At 36.7% G+C, this 20,652-nt stretch overlaps 1 protein-coding gene across 2 annotated transcripts in view; it reads left to right on the top strand.

Moving 5' to 3' along the window:
* Positions 1-89: 89 nt before the first annotated feature.
* TMEM209 (transmembrane protein 209) overlaps positions 90-20,652 on the top strand; it is a 27,239-nt gene continuing 6,676 nt past the window's right edge. Inside the window, exons 1-10 of one of the 2 annotated variants that reach the window (XM_029233925.1) lie at positions 90-173; positions 1,103-1,239; positions 1,378-1,436; positions 2,249-2,380; positions 2,844-3,085; positions 8,914-9,115; positions 13,143-13,318; positions 13,938-14,009; positions 16,393-16,489; positions 19,350-19,475. In XM_029233925.1, the coding sequence (XP_029089758.1) occupies positions 1,103-1,239; positions 1,378-1,436; positions 2,249-2,380; positions 2,844-3,085; positions 8,914-9,115; positions 13,143-13,318; positions 13,938-14,009; positions 16,393-16,489; positions 19,350-19,475 (1,243 nt within the window). In that variant the 5' untranslated portion in view covers positions 90-173. Of the gene's footprint in view, positions 174-222; positions 372-1,102; positions 1,240-1,377; positions 1,437-2,248; positions 2,381-2,843; positions 3,086-8,913; positions 9,116-13,142; positions 13,319-13,937; positions 14,010-16,392; positions 16,490-19,349; positions 19,476-20,652 lie in introns of those variants that run through there. The other variant, XM_029233926.1, reaches the window with a different exon arrangement.

Here is a 20,652-nt window from a genome sequence, read left to right as displayed (position 1 = left end):
GTAGCGCTCCTAGCCCCTGTCCCTCCCCCACTCCCCTCTTCTCGCGAGAAGAGAGAGTCTCGTACTTCCTGTAACTGTAGCTCCACAAGCCGGTCGCTTTCGCCTTAATACTTGGCTTCGCGCATGTGCAGTGGAGAGTGGCGCGAGCCAGCCGTTTCCGGGCGAAGAACGCGGTGCGTTTTCGGGATTATCTTTGTGGTGTTTGGACTCTTGAGTCCACGCGGGCCGTGGGAGTTAACGTGCGTGTGGACCTGCCGAGGGTTCAGCCAAAGGGGAGTGTGGCCAGACCTTCCACTACCCGTGGTGGAAGGGAGGAAAGAAGCCGTAAAGTTTGTGCTGCGAGAGCCAGGGAGGGAAGCTCTCCGCATTGGGTAGTGTTGACTCGGGGGCAGGGTGGCGGGAAGGGTACTGCTCTTACTCTGTGGGAGACGACTCCATATATCTGGAACAAGTCTTAACACTTGTCTGCAAGAGATGAGGCCTAGGAAAACAGAGGAAATAATAAATCCTAATGTGGACCAAAACTGCGCACTCTCCCCAACTCACCCGTATCCCCTTCACACCATGAGTACTCGCCCTTCTCAAACTTAAATCTCTGTATTTTATCAGCAACACGAATCAGAGATCTCTGGCGTGTGTCGGTCGTGTGCAGAGTTGTTAAATAAAGATCATAGGCAGTTAATGACTTATGCACGAGCATGTGGGAGGAGAGTAATGACATATCTTATTTGGAATACTTTCTCCCAAAACTTGGTATTTTGAATTTCTTATAGCCCTTGGCCTAGTCCTTGTGACATTCCAAAAACACAACAGGGCGTAATTGGAAACATAACCACTAACCCTTAAATTACAAAATAAGATATTTTTCTTTATTGGAAGTGTTAAATTATTCTCTGAAGGAAACAGCCAGTTCTCTGTTGATTACAGTGTGGTGCCAATGAAGTTGTAATTTAGGGTTCCCTTTTCATATATTAAAATTAGAAAAAGGAAAGACATTTGAAGATGAGGAAAAGTAGATGCAACTTTTAGTTACCTTATAACAAGTTTGATTTCTTAAATGGGTAGTTTCTTTTAATTAATTCTGCTTTTTGATTTTGAACAGATGCAAGGGGAGCCAAACCCTAGTGCTTCCCTTATTGACAGAACCATCAAGATGAGAAAAGAAACAGAAGCTAGGAAAGTGGTTTTAGCCTGGGGACTCCTAAATGTATCTATGGCTGGAATGATATATACTGAAATGTAAGTTAATTAGCCAAAAAGGGAGGGAAAAGTGAAAATTTAAGAGGCCAATGGTTGGTTCCACAGGTTTTGTGTTTGTTTTGATTTTTGGTGTGGTTTTGTTTTGTTACTATTAAAAAGCCTTTTTAATTTTTTCAGGACTGGAAGAATGTATAGTTTATATTATAATGTGAGATACTGGCCTCTCTGGTATATAGGTAAGTAATTAATTTTCACTGCAATGTAGTTACTCCCAGTGAAAAACTGTGTTCCAGTTTAATTCAGCTTAGTATCCATTCCTTTATTCGACAAATATTTGAGTGCCTGCTGTGTTCCCAAAACTGGGAATACACCAGGAAGGGAACAAGGAATATTCTAGTAGAAGAGACAATCAAATTAATAATACGATTCCGGATAATCATGAAAAATAAAGTTTGGAGCTGGTAAGATTTGTGTTTGTATTTGTCTCCCTGAATTGCCTTCCCTACTTCTCTACTTTTTCACCTTTCAAGATCAACCCGATTTCTACTCCATTGATGGCTTCCTCAGTTTCCTCATCCTTCCTCTCTGTCTGCTCTTCAGTAGTCCTTGGGTATAAAGGGTCCTTATGGCCATTGAAGTAAATTCCAAAGTCTAATACATACATTAAGCTAAAGTCTGTGATAGGGAAGTGGTGTGGCAAGTGGAAGAGCAAGAGTTTTGGAATCTGCATACCTTTGTTAGAATCATGGCTTCAATAACTAGCTGTGAGCTACTGCAAAAGTCACTTGACTTCTTTACAACTGGTGGTTGATCTTTAAAACAAAGGTGAAAATGTTTACTGTAAAAGCTTGTAAGGATTAGTGATAATATTTTGAAACTCACTGGTAAATGCCCTACACATAATAGACATTCATTAAGTGAAGTGGTAACTCTTAGGAATAAGAAGATAGTTTTCAATTTTGTTGTTAATCTGCTAAAGTATGCATGGTTTTGTTTCCCCCCTTTAAATGTCCCACCCCCCTTTTAAAAAATAAATGTTCTCTTCCAGAGCTTGCCCTTGGATTTCTCTTCAGCCTAAACGCTTTATTTGATTTTTGGAGATATTTCAAGTACACTGTGGCACCAACAAGTCTGGTTGTTAGCCCTGGACAGCAAACACTTTTAGGGTTGAAAACAGCTGGTAAGTGTTTCATATCTTTTGCAAAGGTGGGTGAAAGGTTGGCAATAAATCTTTCTCAATTTAATTTTCTCTTCTCATAGACTCAGCTAGAAGGGACTTCTAAGGCCATCTGGTTCAACTGTATTAAACAGTTCTACAATAAATGGTCTTAAGATCAATGATTATCTTTCCTATTTATATAAACTGAGTAACATTCACAGTCTCATGGAAGTTTGTTCCATTGTTTAATTACTGTTAAAATTAAATGACTAACTTTTGCTACATTAAAGCCAATTTCTTATTTTGAACTCTATGGAAATGGTAAACAACCATTTGTGTCCTTTGGTAGTAATACTTTATGTAATTTAACAACCAGGTCACTCTTAGTTGCCCTTTTCCTGAAGGAAAAGATTCAGTTCATTAAATCTGTTTTCATAGAAATTTTATTTATACTTACACACAATTATTTGTTTGTTCCTTCTAGTTGTACAGACTACTCCTCCACGTGATCTGGCAGCACCCCAAATCCCTCCCTCTCCACCTTCTCCTTCAATTCAGGGTCAGAGTGTATTAAGTTATAGCCCATCTCGCTCACCCAGTACCAGCCCCAAGTTCACCACCAGCTGTATAACTGGATACAGCCCTCAGCTACAAGGTCTGTCATCAGGTGGCAGTGGTTCTTATAGCCTTGGAGTGACCTACTCACCCATCAGTGGTTATAACAAGGTAATGACTCTTTTCTCTTGGCCAATCGCATTACCATTTTAGAATTGGGAGGTTTGAATTGAAAATCATCTAGTGAGTCGAAACTCCTTCTTTTATCAATGAAGAAACCCAGGACCAGTGGATAATTGACTTGCCCAAATTGCCCATTTAAGAGCTAAGAATAGAAGCCAGATTTCCTGACAGCAGTTAGAAGTTCTTTATATTACATCTTAAAACAAAAGAAAAGATTTAGCTTTTGAAAAGATAACGAACTGAGGTTCACCATCTAGGATCTTTCTGCAGTCTTTAAAACAAGTTGAAATTATGATGATTTTCTACTTTAGTTTCCTTTACTCATGTTTTCCCTCTTTCTTTGCTTCTTTATGTGAAACTTTTATATATCCTTAGAGAATATTAATGCTTTTCATCATACTGGAGTATCTTCTAAGCTAGAAACTGGGATTGTCATGTAACTTGACTCTTGAGTATGAATACTCTCCATAGGATGATTAGAAACCTTCATACCATCTCCCACAGTAAAGTGGACTTTAGTTTTAATTTTTAGGCTTGATAGAAACAAAATTGACAAATTTGAAATTGTGACTCCTGCCTGATGCATAAGGCTATAAAATAGGCGTTAAAACAGGGATGGTCACATTTTCAAGTCCTTTTTTTGGCCACACCACGTGGCTTGCAGGATCTTACTTCCCTGACCAGGGATTGAACCCGTGTTCCCTGCAGTGGAAGCATGGAGTCCTAACCACTGGACCGCCAGGGAATTCCTGGGATGGTAACATATTCAGATGCTGACACTAGTTAGACTAATATCTCTATAGTTAAATGAGAAATATCTGGAAATGAAATCAACACACTGTCTGCCCTTACCCTTTTACATAATATTTCTTTGTAATGAAATTCCATACTACTGGTTACCTAATAATAATTTTGGCAAGTAATGGAATTTAGAAAATTTTGTATAAGTTAAATATTATGAGGGTAATTTATAACCCATAGGTAAATATGACTTTTTAAAATAGTTTTACTTTGTTTTCATGGGAAAAGTACCATATGATCATTACGGAAAGTTACGAAATTAGTAGAAAAAATCACTCATCATCCTACCACCCAAACATAATTTCTGTTTAATGGCTACTTAATACTCATCTAGTGGATATACCCTAGTTTACTCTTGAATATTTAAGTTATTTTTATTTCTTAAAAATTATTATTAGTATCTACTGATTAGCTCTGTACATAAAGCTCATAACATTGCTTAATTATCTTGTTTTCTCCTATATTATAACCTTGAGCACAAGACTATGTGTTTTTACTCATCTTTGTTTCCTTAGCACAGTGTATGGAATATAGATGCTATATGTGTCTGTTGAATCAAAGTAATACTTTGGAAAAATTAATGAAATTAATAATTATTTTTCTGGAGAAAAAAATGCTAAAATTGATACAGCCACTATGGAGAACAGTATGGAGGTTCCTTAAAAAACTAAAAACAGAACTACCATACGACCCAGCATTCCCACTACTGGGCAAATACCCTGAGAAAACCATAATTCAAAAAGAGTCATGTACCACAATGTTCATTGCAGCTCTATTTACAGTAGCCAGGACATGGAAGCAACCTAAGTGTCCATCAACAGATGAATGGATAAAGAAGGTGTGGCACATATATACAATGGAATATTACTGAGGCATAAAAAGGAATAAAACTGAGTTATTTGTAGTGAGGTGGATGGACCTAGAGACTGTCATACAGAGTGAAGTAAGTCAGAAAGAGAAAAACAAATACCATATGCTAACATATATATGGAATCTAAAAAAAAAAAAAAGAAAAAATGGTCAGAAGAACCTAGGGGCAAGATGGGAATAAAGATGCAGACCTACTAGAGAATGGACTTGAGGATACAGGGAGGGGGAAAGGTAAGCTGGGACGAAGAGAGTGGTATGGACGTATATACACTACCAAACGTAAAATAGATAGCTAGTGGGAAGCAGCCGCATAAGACAGGGAGATCAGTTTGATGCTTGTGACCACCTAGAGGGGTGGGATAGGGAGGGTGGGAGGGAGGGAGATGCAAGAGGGAAGAGATATGGGGACATATGTATATGTATAGCTGATTCACTTTGTTATAAAGCAGAAACTAACACACCATAGTAAAGCTGTTATACTCCAATAAAGATGTTAAAAAAAAATAAAATGGTAAAATTGACAAAGTAGTAGAAAACCTAAATAAATCAAGGAAGAAAATTTTAAAACTATTAATCAAATACATCCACAGAACACATTAGGGCCCAGAAGTTTTACCATTGAGTTCTTTTAAATTTTCAAGAAACAATTACTTTTTAAACTTTTGATTATGGAAATTTTCAAATACACACAATAATGAAGGGACAAGTATAGTGAACTCCTGCGTATCTATTACCCATCTTCAACAGTTTTCAACATTTTGCTATTGTATGAACAGATCATTCTGATCCAATAAAACATGTTAGAAGTGTAAGCTCCAGAGTTAGAAAACTGGAGGAGATTGGTTCAAGATGGCAGAGTAGAAGGACATGTGCTCATCTCTTCTTGTGAGAGCACTGAAATCACAATTAACTGCTGAATAACCATCGAAAGGAAGACACTGGAACTCACCAAAAAAGATACCCCACAACCAAAGACAAAGGAGAAACCGCATTGAGACAGTAGGAGGGGCGCAATCACAATAAAAGCAAATCCCATACCCACCAGGTGAGCAACCCAGAAACTGGAGAACAATTATACCACAGAACTTCTACTGGAGTGAAAGTTCTGAGCCCCATGTTAGGGCGTCTGGCAACATGAGTAGGAATCCCCAGAGAATCTGACTTTGAAGGCCAGCAGGATTTGGTTGCAGGACTTCCACAGGACTGGGGGAAACAGAGACTCCACTCTTGGAGGGCACACACAAAGTCTTGTGTGCACCAGGACCCAGGGGAAGGAGCAGTGACCCCATAGGAGACTGAACCAACCTACCCACTAGTGTTGGAGGGTCTCCTGCAGAGGTGGGGGGTGGCTGAGGCTTACAGTGGGGACAGGGGCACTGGCAGCAGCAGTTCTGGGAAGTACTCATTGGCGTGAGCCCTCCTGGAGGCCGCCCCACCATATATCCTGTAGGCTCCAGTGCTGGGTCACCTTGGGCCAGACAACTAACAGGGAGGGAATACAGCCCCACCCATCAGCAGACAAGTTTTATTGAGCATGGCCCTGCCCACCAGAGAAAGACCCAGTCCCTCTTAGATAGCCTCATCCACCAGAGGGCAGACAGCAGAAGCAAGAGCTACAGTCTTTCAGCCTGCAGAACGAAAACCACAATCACAGAAAGTTAGACAAAATGAAAAAGCAGAGGATTATGTCCCAGATAAAACCCCAGAAAAACAACTAAATGAAGTGGAAACAGGCAACCCTCCAGAAAAAGAATTCAGAATAATGATAGTGAAGATGATCCAGGATCTTGGAAAAAGAATGGAGGCAAAGATTGAGAAGATGCAGGAAATGTTTAACAAAGACCTAGAAGAACTAAAGAACAAACAGATGAACAATACAATAACTGAAATGAAAAATACACTAGAAGGAATAATAGAATAACTGAGGCAGAAGAATGGATAAGTGACCTGGAAGACAGAATGGTGGAAATCACTGCCTTCGAACAGAATAGAGTCAGAAAACTGGAATGGTGTTCTGGTATGATCTTGAGAAGTTACCTAACCTCTTATACCTAAAATTAATACAGTAATAATATTTACCACTTACTGAGAGGATGAAATAAGGTAATGTAAATGAATCATAAAATATTGTGCCCCTTGAACAAGATAAAACCAGTTAATGAAACAGTAACCCAAATACAGTCACAATATATATAAGGATTTAACATGTTAATTGAAATAAAAGAAAAATCAATGTGGAAGAGGATTAACATTTTTATTTGTAAACAGCATTAAATATTATAAAATTTGTTAATCCTTAATTTATTACAAACTAATATAAATTGATCATGAAACCCCAGTAGAAAAAAAATTGTCAATGTACTGGAGTAAGTAGTTAATATAATAGGTAATACTACTGACAAGTAATTGTATTTTTAAGGTGTTTAACTTAATAAGTATAAAGAAAATGCAAATTAAATATACATTTTTTAAAAATTTTATATATCATAAATATTTTTAAATAGTAATGCTGATGGACACATACCAAAATAGGTATTCCTATCTATTCTCTTCTGATAGGAGTATAACTTAGTACAACATTTTCATTTAATAGAATGGAAATGTGTATTAAAAATGTTCATATGCTTTGGTCAAGTCATTTCAGTTCTAGGGATCTCCTAAAGGAAGTCATCAGAAATTAAGCTAAGATTTATGCACAAAGATGCTGATCATAACATTATTCACAGTAACCAAAAATTTTAGACAATCCAAATGTCTAGAATATAAGAATGTAAAAATAAATTATGATAGATTTGTATTACGAAGTATTATATAGCTAGTAAGAATATTTACAAAGGATTTTTATAGAAAAATTCTTAACTTTAAAAAAACAATATAATGCTAAAGGGTATTATCTCAATTATATAAAAACAAAAATATATTAACATATATGTACATTTAAAGAGTTGAAAATACATGAAATGTGAAAAAGGATTATAGTATCTTTAGGTGGTAGAGTTACAAGTATGGCTTATTTTCTTCATGCTTTTCATTTTTTAAAATATACATATAGGGCTTCCCTGGTGGCACAGTGGTTGAGAGTCCGCCTGCCGATGCAGGGGACACGGGTTCGTGCCCTGGTCCAGGAAGATCCCACATGCCGCAGAGCGGCTGGGCCCGTGAGCCATGGCCGCTGGGCCTGCGCGTCCGGAGCCTGTGCTCTGCAACGGGAGAGACCACGGCAGTGAGAGGCCCGCGTACCACAAAAAAATAAAATATACATATATTACTTTTTTGGAAAATAGACTATTTTTAGAACAGTTTCACGTTCACAGCAGAATTGAGAGGAATAGAAAAGAGATTTTCTGTGTACCCCTGCCCCCGGCACAGGCACAGCTTCCCCCGCCATCAACATCTTGCTGCAGAGTTGTATGAATAGAAGAGCCTGCGCTGACACATCATTATCACCCAGAGTCCATAGTTTACATTAGCATTCACTCTTGGTGGTGTACAGTCTATGTGTCTGGACAAACATATGACATGTATCCACCATTATGGTTTCATACAGAGTAATTTCATTGCCCTAAAAATCCTTTGTGCTCTGCTTATACATCCTCCCCCTACCCCAACCTTTTCCATAATCATACAATATGTAGCCTTTTCAGATTGGCTTCTTTCACTTAGTAATATGCATTTAAGTTTCCTCCACGTCTTTTCATGGCTTGCTAGCTCATTTCCTTTAGTGCTGAATAACATTCCATCATCTGGATGTACCACAGTTTATCCACTGACCTACTGAAGGATATCTTGGTTGCTTCCAAGTTTTGACAGTTACGAATAAAGTTTCTTACAAACATCTGTGTGCAGGTCTTTGTATGGACATAAATTTTCAGCTTTGAGGGGTAAATGCCAAGGAGGAGGATGTTTGTTATGGTAATAGTACGTTTAGTTTTGTAAGAAACTGCCAAACTGTCTTCCAAAGTGACTGTTTTGCATTCTCACCAGCAATGAATCCAAGTTCCTGTTACTCTACATCCTCGCCAGCATTTGGTGTTGTCAGTGCTCTGGATTTTGGCCATTCTAATTGGTGTGTGCTCTTTGAAAGTCAAAAACCAAAGAAATTTCAGTTAAAGAAAAATAAAATAAAGTTCTTTTATTTTGTATAGTTGGCCAGCTATAGTCCCTCTCCGTCTTCTCCATACCCTACCACTGTTGGACCAGTGGAGAACAGTGGATTGAGATCTCGCTACCGTTCTTCACCCACGGTCTACAACTCCCCTACTGACAAAGAAGACTACATGACAGACCTACGAACCTTGGATACTTTTCTTAGAAGTGAAGAAGAGAAACAGCATAGAGTTAAGCTGGGTACATATATATTTTATTTAGATCTAATGTATGTATTTTTGTGTCATTTTACATTATCTTCAACCTTTACTTTGATCCCATACATAAATGTTTAAGTCCTTTAGTAATACACCTTGTGTAGCTTAGGAGAGAAATACATTTTGGTTTTGTATTTTGTTCAGTAAAAAGAATTAAGTTCACCAAAATTTAAGATGTAAAATATAGCTGAGTTAACAGAAATCTTGAACCTTTTGTCTACATTACTATTGAAAGCTTTTTCGTATAATGTAAGTTATAATTTGTTTAAAAGTTGAGGTCATAAAACTGTTTTTGATGCGGTCCACAGCAGAGCTTCGTGAAGTGATAGTTGTCTCCTTTCAGGTAGTCCTTGGGAAGGTTGGTGTGGCAGGGAGGCTGGAGAGAGCATGGATTTACTCCAGAAGTGCTGTTGTTTTTGGAACATTTTTTAACTTGTCTCTAGTTTGCCTTGGGAAGCAGTGTTAGCAAATCTTAATCTATTTGGGGTGGATTTGATTATTACAAAGTCTATTATTGAAACCAAGTTAGGCTATTGAGCCGAGTAATGATTTTTCCCCCTCAGGAGCTTTCACAGAAAGCACATTAGGTGCTAAAGCATGGCCACAGTGAGGAAGCCAATTATTGGACCATGGCTCTTTGTGTCACTTGAAATCTCTCTATTGATTTTTAATTTAATTTTGCCTGAAAGTGCCACAAATGTCAAAGAAACAAATCAATATTATCTTGTTATTTGTTGATACATGCTTTTTTTTCTTTTTAAATTTTGAAATATTTCAAGGATACCGAAAATTATAGAGTGGAATACAAAGAACCCTATGTACCCTCTACATATTTTTGTCATATCCAGGTATTTTCTGACTTGCATTTTTATTTCTTCGTTGACATATAGGAGTTATTTAGAAATATTGTTTGGAAGTATTATTGGTGATTGGTGTTGCTTTTAATTTACAAGTATGTGAAATGAAAGGCTTTGTTATCTGTCTTTTCCTAAGTTAATTGTACCCTGGCTAGAGATTTTGATCTGTACCCTATTAATTTTTTAGTATTTTTTTTATTTTTATTTTTTTTCGGTACATGGGCCTCTCACTGTTGTGGCCTCTCCCGTTGCGGAGCACAGGCTCCGGACGCACAGGCCCAGCAGCCATGGCTCACGGGCCCAGCCGCTCCATGGCACGTGGGATCCTCCTGGACCGGGGCACGAACCCGTGTCCCCTGCATTGGCAGGCGGACTCCCAATCACTGCGCCACCAGGGAAGCCCCCCCACAGTTTGTTTTAGCCAGTTTGGACTGATAGTTCTTTCTTCAGTGGTGTCTGAACTGCTGTTTAACTAACTCATTGAGCTCTTTGTCTTTTTTTCTTTTTTCAGTTTTCAGAGTTTCATTTGGTTCTCTTTCAGATATGCCTGATTTAGAGTATCTTGTTTTGTTCTTACATTTTCAATTCTTTTTCCTATCTCAATCACTTTAAACATGCTTTTTAAAAGTCTCTGTCAAGTAGTTCAGTTATCTAAAGTTCTTGGAGATTACATGCTAACATTTTTTTCTTGTTGACTCATTTGCTTGGAGACATGTTTCCCTGTGATTTATGTAATTTTTGTTTGTTTTTGGTAAGCTCATCTTCAGAAGAGTTTTATCTGTGCTTTTTCTGTCCTAGGCAGGCTGGATGGAAGCCTTGTTTCCTGCTAGCAGTTTTATATTTCCCTCTACCGGGTGCCTAAGGAACATCATTGACCTTGAACTAACTTAAGTAATTTTGGGGCTTGGAGGTTCCTGGACCTCACAGGGAGTGTAAACGGGCACTATAAACCCATGTGAAGATAGATCTGTGATTTTTAAATCTCTGGGGGTTTCTTTTTAAACAGCCTAAGAGAGACAAGCTTCCTTGTTATTTCCTGGTGTCGGTGGACAGATGTTTTTTCCTTATCCACTGAGAATGTGGCCCTTTGAGGTTCCTGGCTCTATGCAGGGTGCAGGGAATAGAGACAGAAAGAAGGTCTCAGTCCAGCTGTCTACCTCTCCTGGACCTGTATCCACATTTCCAGTTCCCAGGCACTGAAATCCAAGCTGATAGGTTTCCCAAAGCCTACAAAATGCTCCAGAGCAGCCACGGCATCAGCTCACATGCAGGCCACTGGCCACTCTGACTTTCAATTCCCTCTTCATTTTTAGCTGCTGACTCTTCCTCTTACATTATTGCAAGCTCCATTATTCATTTAAATTATATATTTTATTTCATAAGCATATATATATCTGGAGATGTTTCAGGTTACCTGATTTGTTATGTTGCCAGACTTCCAAATCTCTTTGTGCTTTGATTCTTTGGTCTTTGTGGTTCTCCAGCTACAGGTTTTGTGCTATTTTGGTGGTGGTGGTCATTACAGAGAAGCCCTATTGTGTCACTTGCTATATATATTTTCCTTGTACTTTGGCTGATGTACAACAGATATAAAAACATACTTCTGTCATCTGTATAAAACTTCTTTTGTCATCTAAAGCCACACTTTATTGAAATTTTAGTTCAAGTTTTCTCTCAGAAAGCTTGATTATCATTTTCAAAGTTAATAGTCAAAATAATTAATCAAAATAGGATAAACTTTGTGCTCTATCATGACCATGTCTCTTACCTTCCTTTTTTATTCCCTATTAAATCATTTGTGCTTGTTTAAAACTTTTTTCCTTGACATTAATTCATTCCTCTAAGTCAGTGTTACCAGAAGTCCTACTTGAAATTTTTTTACCCCAAGTGTGGTATTTATTATATGTAATTATTTATTTTCATGCCAGCATGAAACTACTTTCACCAGTGCTACTAGCACAAGACTGGCTAACCTTCAAGGTTTTGATGCTGTGACTTGAAATACTGCCGCATATCCCTTTCATGATTTCTCGTCTTTTGTGCCTGTAAACATCACTAGAAAACCAGTTTTATTATTTTACAGTCATTCCTTTTAAAAATTCTGCTAAGATAAAAAAAAAACTAGTTTGTATTTGTGACTTTTGTGTGAGGGTATGAAATATTGATACTTTTGATATCAGGTAAACTCTGAAAAAATAAATTCTTCATAAGTATCATATAGTTGTCATTGAAAATTTGCTCTTTATTCAGGTACTGGGCTAGATGCTCGGGAAAAAAATACTCCCTGCCCTCAAAGAGCTCAAATTTTATTTGGAAAAAGAAACAGACCTTAAAGTGTGATAAGTACTGTGGTAGATTCTTCTGTAGTATTAAGTCCCTAAATTTGAGTATTTACGTTTCCTAAAAGTAAATTTATAAGTTTAGAAGTGTAATCAGCAGATGGTCTCTTAATGCAAGGCAGGAATTACTACAGACTCTAGACAGAGCACAGTGTAGTACAGGGAGGAGTGAGTTTAGCTGCTAGCCGAAAGACTAGTTTATTAATAAGAGGCTGTAATTATCCCATTCAGAAAGAGCTTCCAAAAATTCAAGCAAGAACTCCTTAGCCTATTTATTTCCTGAAGAAATTTGTCTTTTGCTTCTCTCTGAATCATTTGAAAGTCTTAGAGAATGAAACAGGCTTAATTTTACAACAAAAATAAACAGACACTTTCAGCCACTTAGAGAACATATGGCTCTTAAAGTGATACTGCTCAGAAAATGTTCCTTTTAATTTTCCATTTCTCTGAAGAAGAGAGAACGTTGGGAGCAGGGAGGAGAGGAGGCTTTGTCTTTTTTTTTTTTTGCGGTACATGGGCCTCTCACTGTTGTGGCCTCTCCCATTGCGGAGCACAGGCTCGGGACGCGCAGGCTCAGCGGCCATGGCTCACGGGCCCAGCCGCTCCACGGCATGTGGGATCTTCCCGGACTGGGACACGAACCCGTGTCCCCTGCATCGGCAGGCGGACTCTCAACCACTGCACCACCAGGGAAGCCCGAGGCTTTGTCTTTGATTGCCATTGCCTAGGTTCCTGGATACCCAGAGTTCATATACCAGCTCCAGATATCAAAATTACTACAACACACTGATAATCTTTAAATTAATCATTGTAGGAAGCCCAGATTCTACTTCGCCTTCCACCAGTCCTACTTTCTGGAACCACAGTCGTTTTATGGGGGATTATGCACAAACTTTAAAGAAGTTTCAGTATCAGCTTGCCTGTAGGTCTCAGGCCCCATGTGCTAACAAAGATGAAGCTGATCTCAGTTCTAAACAAGCTGCAGAGGAGGTAAATGGAAAATAAAAATGACTTGATATTTATGATTTACAGATTGGTAGAAAGTCTCTTCTTCTTCTGGAACTTTTTTTTCTGTAACCTCCACTTCTACTGGCTAGAAACATAAATCTGGCACACATTAAACGGTAGAAAGACTCCTTAAGTTTGTGTACCCAAAACTGAATTATGTACGTTTTACTCTTTATGACACATAGTTAACATTACTTTCCTGCCTAAAACATTTTTCTGCACTCATTTATATTGAAAAGGTATCTCAGGTATCTACTTGTACTTATTAGCATATACAAGACTCTTGCTCTTGAAATACATTTAGATTAGAACATTTGATATTCTGTAGCTTCATCAGTTTAAAAGCAAAGAAAGGATTTAAGTTTTGTTCTTAAAAGCAAGAAGAATGTTCTTCAAACATATCAATGTAAGGAATTTTAAATATATATGTGTGCATGAATAGTAACTACTGCATGTTAATTAGATCAGTATTGATATTCATGAAGTTTTTTCCAAGGTATTCCAAATATTTCTGAGGATTCCAAATATTTCTGAGGGTGGGGGAAGGAATGATTGATAACTGGCATTTTATTTGATTGTTCGTTTTAAACATTTTTAATAGGTCTGGGCAAGAGTGACTATGAATAGACAACTTCTTGATCATATGGATTCATGGACAGCCAAGTTCAGAAATGTAAGTTCTGACATTACTCTTTGGACAATATTAGTGCCTCTTAATGTACAAAGTATGTTGTTAGAATATCAGTTAGAGATGTTAATTATTAGAATATCAGAATTAAGTATTATTAAAAGTACAATATGTGTGGCACATATAAAAGAATAAACATGACATTTACCATATAGTGTCCGTATTCTTGGGGATTTTTTTTCCCTCTGTATTTAGCAAATCAGTGTATTTTGAGTGGATAAAGGAACAGTGTATTTAGTTGCTAAGATTTTCCCTTTCCCAACATCTCAATTTTACTTTTCAAAGAGCTTTCCTGTCAGAGTCTGTTATGTGTCTAGAAATGTGAGGGGAGCAAAAATGAGGTCCTTAATGTCAGAAAACTTCAGAGTTAGAGAACATAACATAGGCTTGAAGCTACTTCAGAGTATATCAATTTCTTCGATTTTTCCAAAGAAGAACCTTCTAATCTTTGGCCTAGAGGTTGGTAAGGCCAGCTCTTGCATATACAGAGTGAGTTAGTTCCCTGGTTTCAACCCTGCCTCTTTCTGTTGTTCTCTGTAGTACCCATTTGTCCCGATTCCAGGGGGGCGAATTGGCCCCTCCTCCACTGCAGGAAGCCCCTCCACTTAGATTCTGTAGAGGCTGCCGCTTCTTCCACTGTTTGATCCTTCAACACTCATCCACCCACTGTGTAGCTTCTAGAAATATGTTGAAATCACTTGTTCTTTTTTATTCTTTTTTTTTTTTTTTTTTTTTTTTTTGCGGTACGCGGGCCTCTCACTGTTGTGGCCTCTCCCGTTGTGGAGCACAGGCTCCAGACACGCAGGCTCAGCGGCCATGGCTCACGGGCCCAGCCGCTCCACGGCATGTGGGATCTTCCCAGACTGGGGCATGAACCCTTGTCCCCTGCATCGGCAGGCAGACTCTCAACCACTGTGCCACCAGGGAAGCCCCTTTTTTATTCTTTTACTATAATTTAAATAGGGTATCAAGAAGGAGTGCTGAAAGTAGTAGCCTACTTTCTTGAACCAGAAGCCTGATTGGCTTTTTTGAATAAGAATTCCAGAGCCAGCCCTAGAACTACTCAATCAGGTTTTCTGGGAATGAGGCCTAGATCTCTCTCCTGGAGCTAGTAGATAATTTTGTTGCAGCCTAGGAGTGGCTGGCAAGTAGGATACACTTAATAAATGTTGGAAGAATGAACAAGTGAAATGATGTCCTAGAACTGTACTTTCTTTTTTTTCCACTCATAGGCTTATCTAAAAATGTTAATATATTTATAAAGTCTTGGTCAGAAGTATTAGCTTAGAAGAAATACAAACACAGTCCTTTATCTGAATTCCTTAGGCTACAATGTTCTGAAATTTAGGGGTTTTTGTAGTTATTTTTTAAAAAGCAGTATATGCATATACCATATATTTTGTAATACACTAGCAGGGTCTTGTTAGTACTCAGTAATCAACCACATTAATGTTTCTGCAGCAGAGCATATGAACTGTCACACTAGGTAGGATAAAGTCTAGTAATAGCTTCACAGGAATTCAGTTCAGGTCTTGCCAGTATATCAAATTTTCTTGCTAAATAGATTATAAAAACACTTCATTTTCAGAGGCTTTTTAATTCAAAAATTTTATAATGAATTGTATAGACTTGTATTTGATCTGAAGCTTGTTTTCATCCTTCTACTTTATGGTTAAACAGAAGTGTGGAAACAGAAATAGTGGTTGAAGTTGCTGTGAACAAACACAAAACACATAACACAAAAACTAGATGGGGTATTTCCTTGGGCAGTCTTTTCACATCCCAGAATGAGTTTGATATCAGCCATGCAAAGTGGGATTTGAAATTCCTAGTCCTAAAGTGAATATTGTAATATTCACAAACTAGTTTCAAATACAGTAAAATCTGTTTTCCACATGGTTAGGGGATTGAGTGAGCCTGCTGAGAGCTAATCTATGTTATGTTATGTTATGTTAATCCAAGTTACGTTTAGTTTTAAAAACTATTCTACTAACCACAAACCAGTATAAATGCTACATGTGTAAATGTGTGAATAATTACCCTAGAAATGTAAACTGAAGATGATCCTTTTAGCTAAGTATAATGATCCTAGAAAGAAGAATTTAAGAAAAACTTAACATGTAGCTGAAAGTTTTATATCTTTAAAAAACAGGCATATGTGATTTAAGAATAAATCTTAGTCAAGTTATACTCTGTTAGCATATTTACTTATCTCTCTCTAGACTTCAGGTAGCTGCTACTTCCATTCTCTTTCACTATACTCTGTTAATATTCAAGTACAAGACAGCAAAAATAGTTTCATGAAAATAATTATTTGAGAAATGCTTTAAAATTGCGTGTGTAAAATCATTACCTCATTTCTTCCTAGTGGATCAATGAGACAATATTAGTGCCACTTGTACAAGAGATTGAGTCTGTCAGCACACAAATGAGGCGAATGGGTTGTCCAGAGCTGCAAATAGGAGGTATGTGAAAATAGAGCCCAGCGTTTGAGTTCCTTCAGTGAATCTGCCAAGTGGAAAATTTCTTCTTGTAATGGGCTATTTAACAACACCTTTTGTTATCTTGAGGTGAAGAAAAAAACTAAATGTCTATAATATCACTTTTTAAAAAATATAACAGTTTTATTGAGATATATGCAGTTCACCCATTTAAAGTCTACAGTTCAAAGGTTTGGGTTGTGCAAACCATCCCCACAGTCAAGTTTGAATAGTTCATCACCCCAAAAGGAAACCCCATAGACCCGTTTCCAACCACCACCCATCCTCCAGCCCTAGGCAACTACCAGCCTACTTTCTGTCTCATTATATAGGCCTGTTTTGGATATTTCATCTAAATGGGATCATACAATATGTTGTCCTTTGTGACTGGCTTCTCTCACTTAACAATGTTTTCAGGGTTCATCCATGTTGTAGTGTTTATCAGTACTTCATTTCTTTTTATTGCCAAATAATATCCCATTGTTTGGATCTACCACATTTTGTTTACCTATTCATCATTTGATTGACATTTGGGTTGTTTTCACTTTTTTGGTTATTATGAATAATGCTGCTATGAACACATACATACAAATGTTTGTGTGAATATATTTTAATTTCTCTTGGGTATTACCTAGAAGTGGAATTGCTAAGCCATATGGTAAATCCATGTTTAACCTTTTGAGGAATTGCCAGACTATTTTCTAAAGCAGCTGCACCATTTTACATCCCCACCTACAGTGTATAAGGGCTCCAGTTTCTCACATCCTTGCCAATACTTGTTATTATGTGTCTTTTTCAGTTATCCTAATGGATATGAAATGGTATCACATTGTGTTTTTAGTTTGCATTTCCCTGATGGCTAATGATGTTGAGCATCTTTTCATGTGCTGGTCCATTCATATATCTTCATAAGCAAAATATCTTTTGATCCTTTACCCAGTTTTTTTTCCCCTTTACCTATTTTTAAATTGGGTTACTTGTCTCTTTATTATTGAGTTGTAGGTGTTCTTTATATATTCAAGATACAAGTCTCTTATTAGATATTAATTTAAAATTGTACAAAGCATAAAAAATGTGTACAGTGCTAATTTAAAGTCCCCTATTTTCAATATAAGAAAAATACATTTTTCTTATCTGCTAAAAATAAAACTGTTAAGGTTTTGTGTAATATAATTTGCCTAAAGTATATATATACTATAACTTATTTAGTGTTAAATAATTAGGTTTCAAAATAAATAAGGAATATTTTAGTCAATCAGCTTTCTAGAGAATAAATTTCTTTCTCTTTGAAATATGTAAGGGCTTTGGATTGCACATTAACACTTTCCACTTGCTTTTGGGTATCTTTTTTTAATCAGTCTTTATTCTCTGGAATAAGTATAGTGTTGTGCATCACTAAAGTACCCACGTGTTGAGTATCCATATATTTTGTATATAATGTATACAACACTCACATTAACCTTGAAAGCTAGCTTTTAGTGCCACATTTTATGGATCAGGCTACTAAGACTCAGAGAGGTTAAGTAACTTGCCCAGTGTCACAGAGCAGTGATTTGAGGCCAGAGCTTTCTGACTCCAAAGTCAGAGGGTTACTTTCTTGGTAATGTTATTTGAACCTATGCTTATCCTTTTTGAGCTTTTTTATAAACTATAAAAATATGTTATCTTTCACAACATTTTTACCAGTGTGATGTGCTTTTTAAAAAAGAATAACATTGTTTTATCACTATGAAAGCAACATGCATATGTTCATTGTAGAAAATTTGGAAAGTACAGAAATACACAAAGAATATTACCCATGATTGCGCTTCAGTAGATAACCACAATCAATCAGTTTTAAATCACAATCACTTATTCCTTTTGGAGAAAAATACTATGATACTATATATATCAATGGTAAGTTATACCATAATTTAACAACATTAAAATATGAATGTTAAAATATTAAAATTAAAATATTTAGGAGTTGAGCAAATAGTACATATGTATGTATATATTTTTAATTAAATTGGGGTCATACTGTTTTGTTACCTGCTTTTTTCCCTCCACTTTTTGTATTTTGTTAAATATTCTCCAGTACTATTTTTATGGCTAGTTTGTATTTCTTTTTTATGTATGTAATATATTGTATTTAACTGATCTTTATTATTTAAAATTTAGAAGATTTTCCCTTTGATGTTATTAATAATGCTGTAAGTAAATGTCCTTTTACCTAAATATTTGTGTACATTTATAATTATTTCCTTAGGATAATTTCTTAGGAGTGAAGTTGTAAGTTCAATAGGTATAAATATATTAAGGCTTTTAATATACATAACCCTTCAAAAAGCTTATACCAATTTATATTCTAGCAATAATGTCACATATAAGAAAGCCTTTTTCCCAACATTGGGTATTACTAGTGTGGTTGTACATTTTGAAACTTTTTGTTGGTTTATTCATTTCTTTGGATAGTTGTCTTTCATGAAGTGATGAGAGAAATCACTCATAAAAAGTGTTCACTTGTCACTGGCATAATGGGCAACTTTTAATTCAACCTGATTTTGAAAGCTCTCATGTATCTTTTTATATATACCCCACAAAAATCTTCTGTGTATTAGTTGTTTATAGATCTGGCAAAATGGATTTGGCTGTTTTTGGAGTATGCATGTGCTTGTTTAAATCTGGCCACCTTGCCAGAAATGATCAAATATTTTGTAGGTAAAGTAGATAATGCAGCTTGTTAAGATAAACTATCGTTGCTTTCCTTTATTCCTTCAACATCTATTGAAGGAAGAGCATTTGAAGTTTTTTCAAAGATCCACATGAGGAATAATCTGTTTTCTGTGTGTTTTAATTTTAACAGAGGCTAGTATTACTAGCTTGAAGCAGGCTGCTCTGGTCAAAGCTCCACTCATTCCAACTCTAAATACAATCGTGCAGTATCTAGACCTCACGCCAAATCAGGAATACTTGTTTGAAAGGATCAAAGGTAATTATTGATTTGAAGAGGGAAAAAATGAGAGCTTTTTCACTAGTTTGAAATTTTATACAGGTAACATGGAAAAAAATTTTTTTAATTATAAGTATCACTGAAGTATGATCTTATTTTATAAATATGTATTTAATAACGGTTTTATTAAGGCTTATACTTGAACAACTTTTGAGTTTTATATTCTGTATGCTTAAAAATGGTCAAAATAATGTAGTTAGCCTTGAATACATTAATTACTAATTTTGTTCTAAATAGGGAAACTTAAAATATGAGCTAAATGGGCTCACATGAATATTTCACTCATTTTCTATTTTTAAGCTACCAAGAATGGATGCCACAATGACATTCTTTATAATTTCAGCATGCCGATCCTATTTCTTTCGATTTTTATAAGTCATATGTAATATGTTGCTTCTTTATATTTCTGTTATATTCTGATTATTTGGGGGAAATATGATCTTCTGAGGAGACTGACTTGAGACTCAGGAAATTTAGCCTCCCTGGTACTCCCACATACTCTCTTTATGCCTCCCTACATTTATTTGGATAAACTCTGTAAAATGTTCTCATCACTAAAACAAGTTTTAGAAATAGTATTTCACTCTTTAGATTTATCATAAATCTTAATTTGAAAATGTAATGTTGCCCCTTCTCTAGTCTAGGTTTGGACTGAGGTTTAGGAATAAACATTTATCATGACTTACTTACGTACTTACTTATTTATTTATGGCTGCATTGGGTCTTCTTTGCTGTGCGTGGGCTTTCTTCAGTTGTGGCGAGTGGGGGCTACTCTTCGTTGTGGTGCACGGGCTTCTCATTGCAGTGGCTTCTCTTGTTGTGGAGCACGGGGTCTAGGCAAAAGGACTTCAGTAGTTGTGGCACGCAGGCTCAGTAGTTGTGGCTCGTGGGCTCTAGAGCACAGGCTCAGTAGTGTGGCGCACAGGCTTAGTTGCTCCAAAGCATGTGGGATTTTCCTGGACCAGGGCTCAAACCTGTGTCCCCTGCATTGGCAGGTTGATTCTTAACCACTGTACCACCAGGGAAGTCCCCATGGTGCTATTTAATCTTTTATATCTTGTATTTCTTTGTCTGCATGTTTTGATCAGGTTTTTAGATGTTATACTTTCCTTATTGTAACGCCTTAGCCTTTTTTTTTTTTTTTTTTTTTTTTTTT

The sequence above is a fragment of the Monodon monoceros genome, unplaced genomic scaffold, assembly GCF_005190385.1.
Source record: "Monodon monoceros isolate NGI ecotype Baffin Bay Population unplaced genomic scaffold, NGI_Narwhal_1 Super_Scaffold_2, whole genome shotgun sequence".
NCBI classification, from domain to species: domain Eukaryota; kingdom Metazoa; phylum Chordata; class Mammalia; order Artiodactyla; family Monodontidae; genus Monodon; species Monodon monoceros.
The sequence above is the reverse complement of the archived record's forward strand: the minus strand, read 5'-3'. Positions and strand labels throughout refer to the sequence as shown.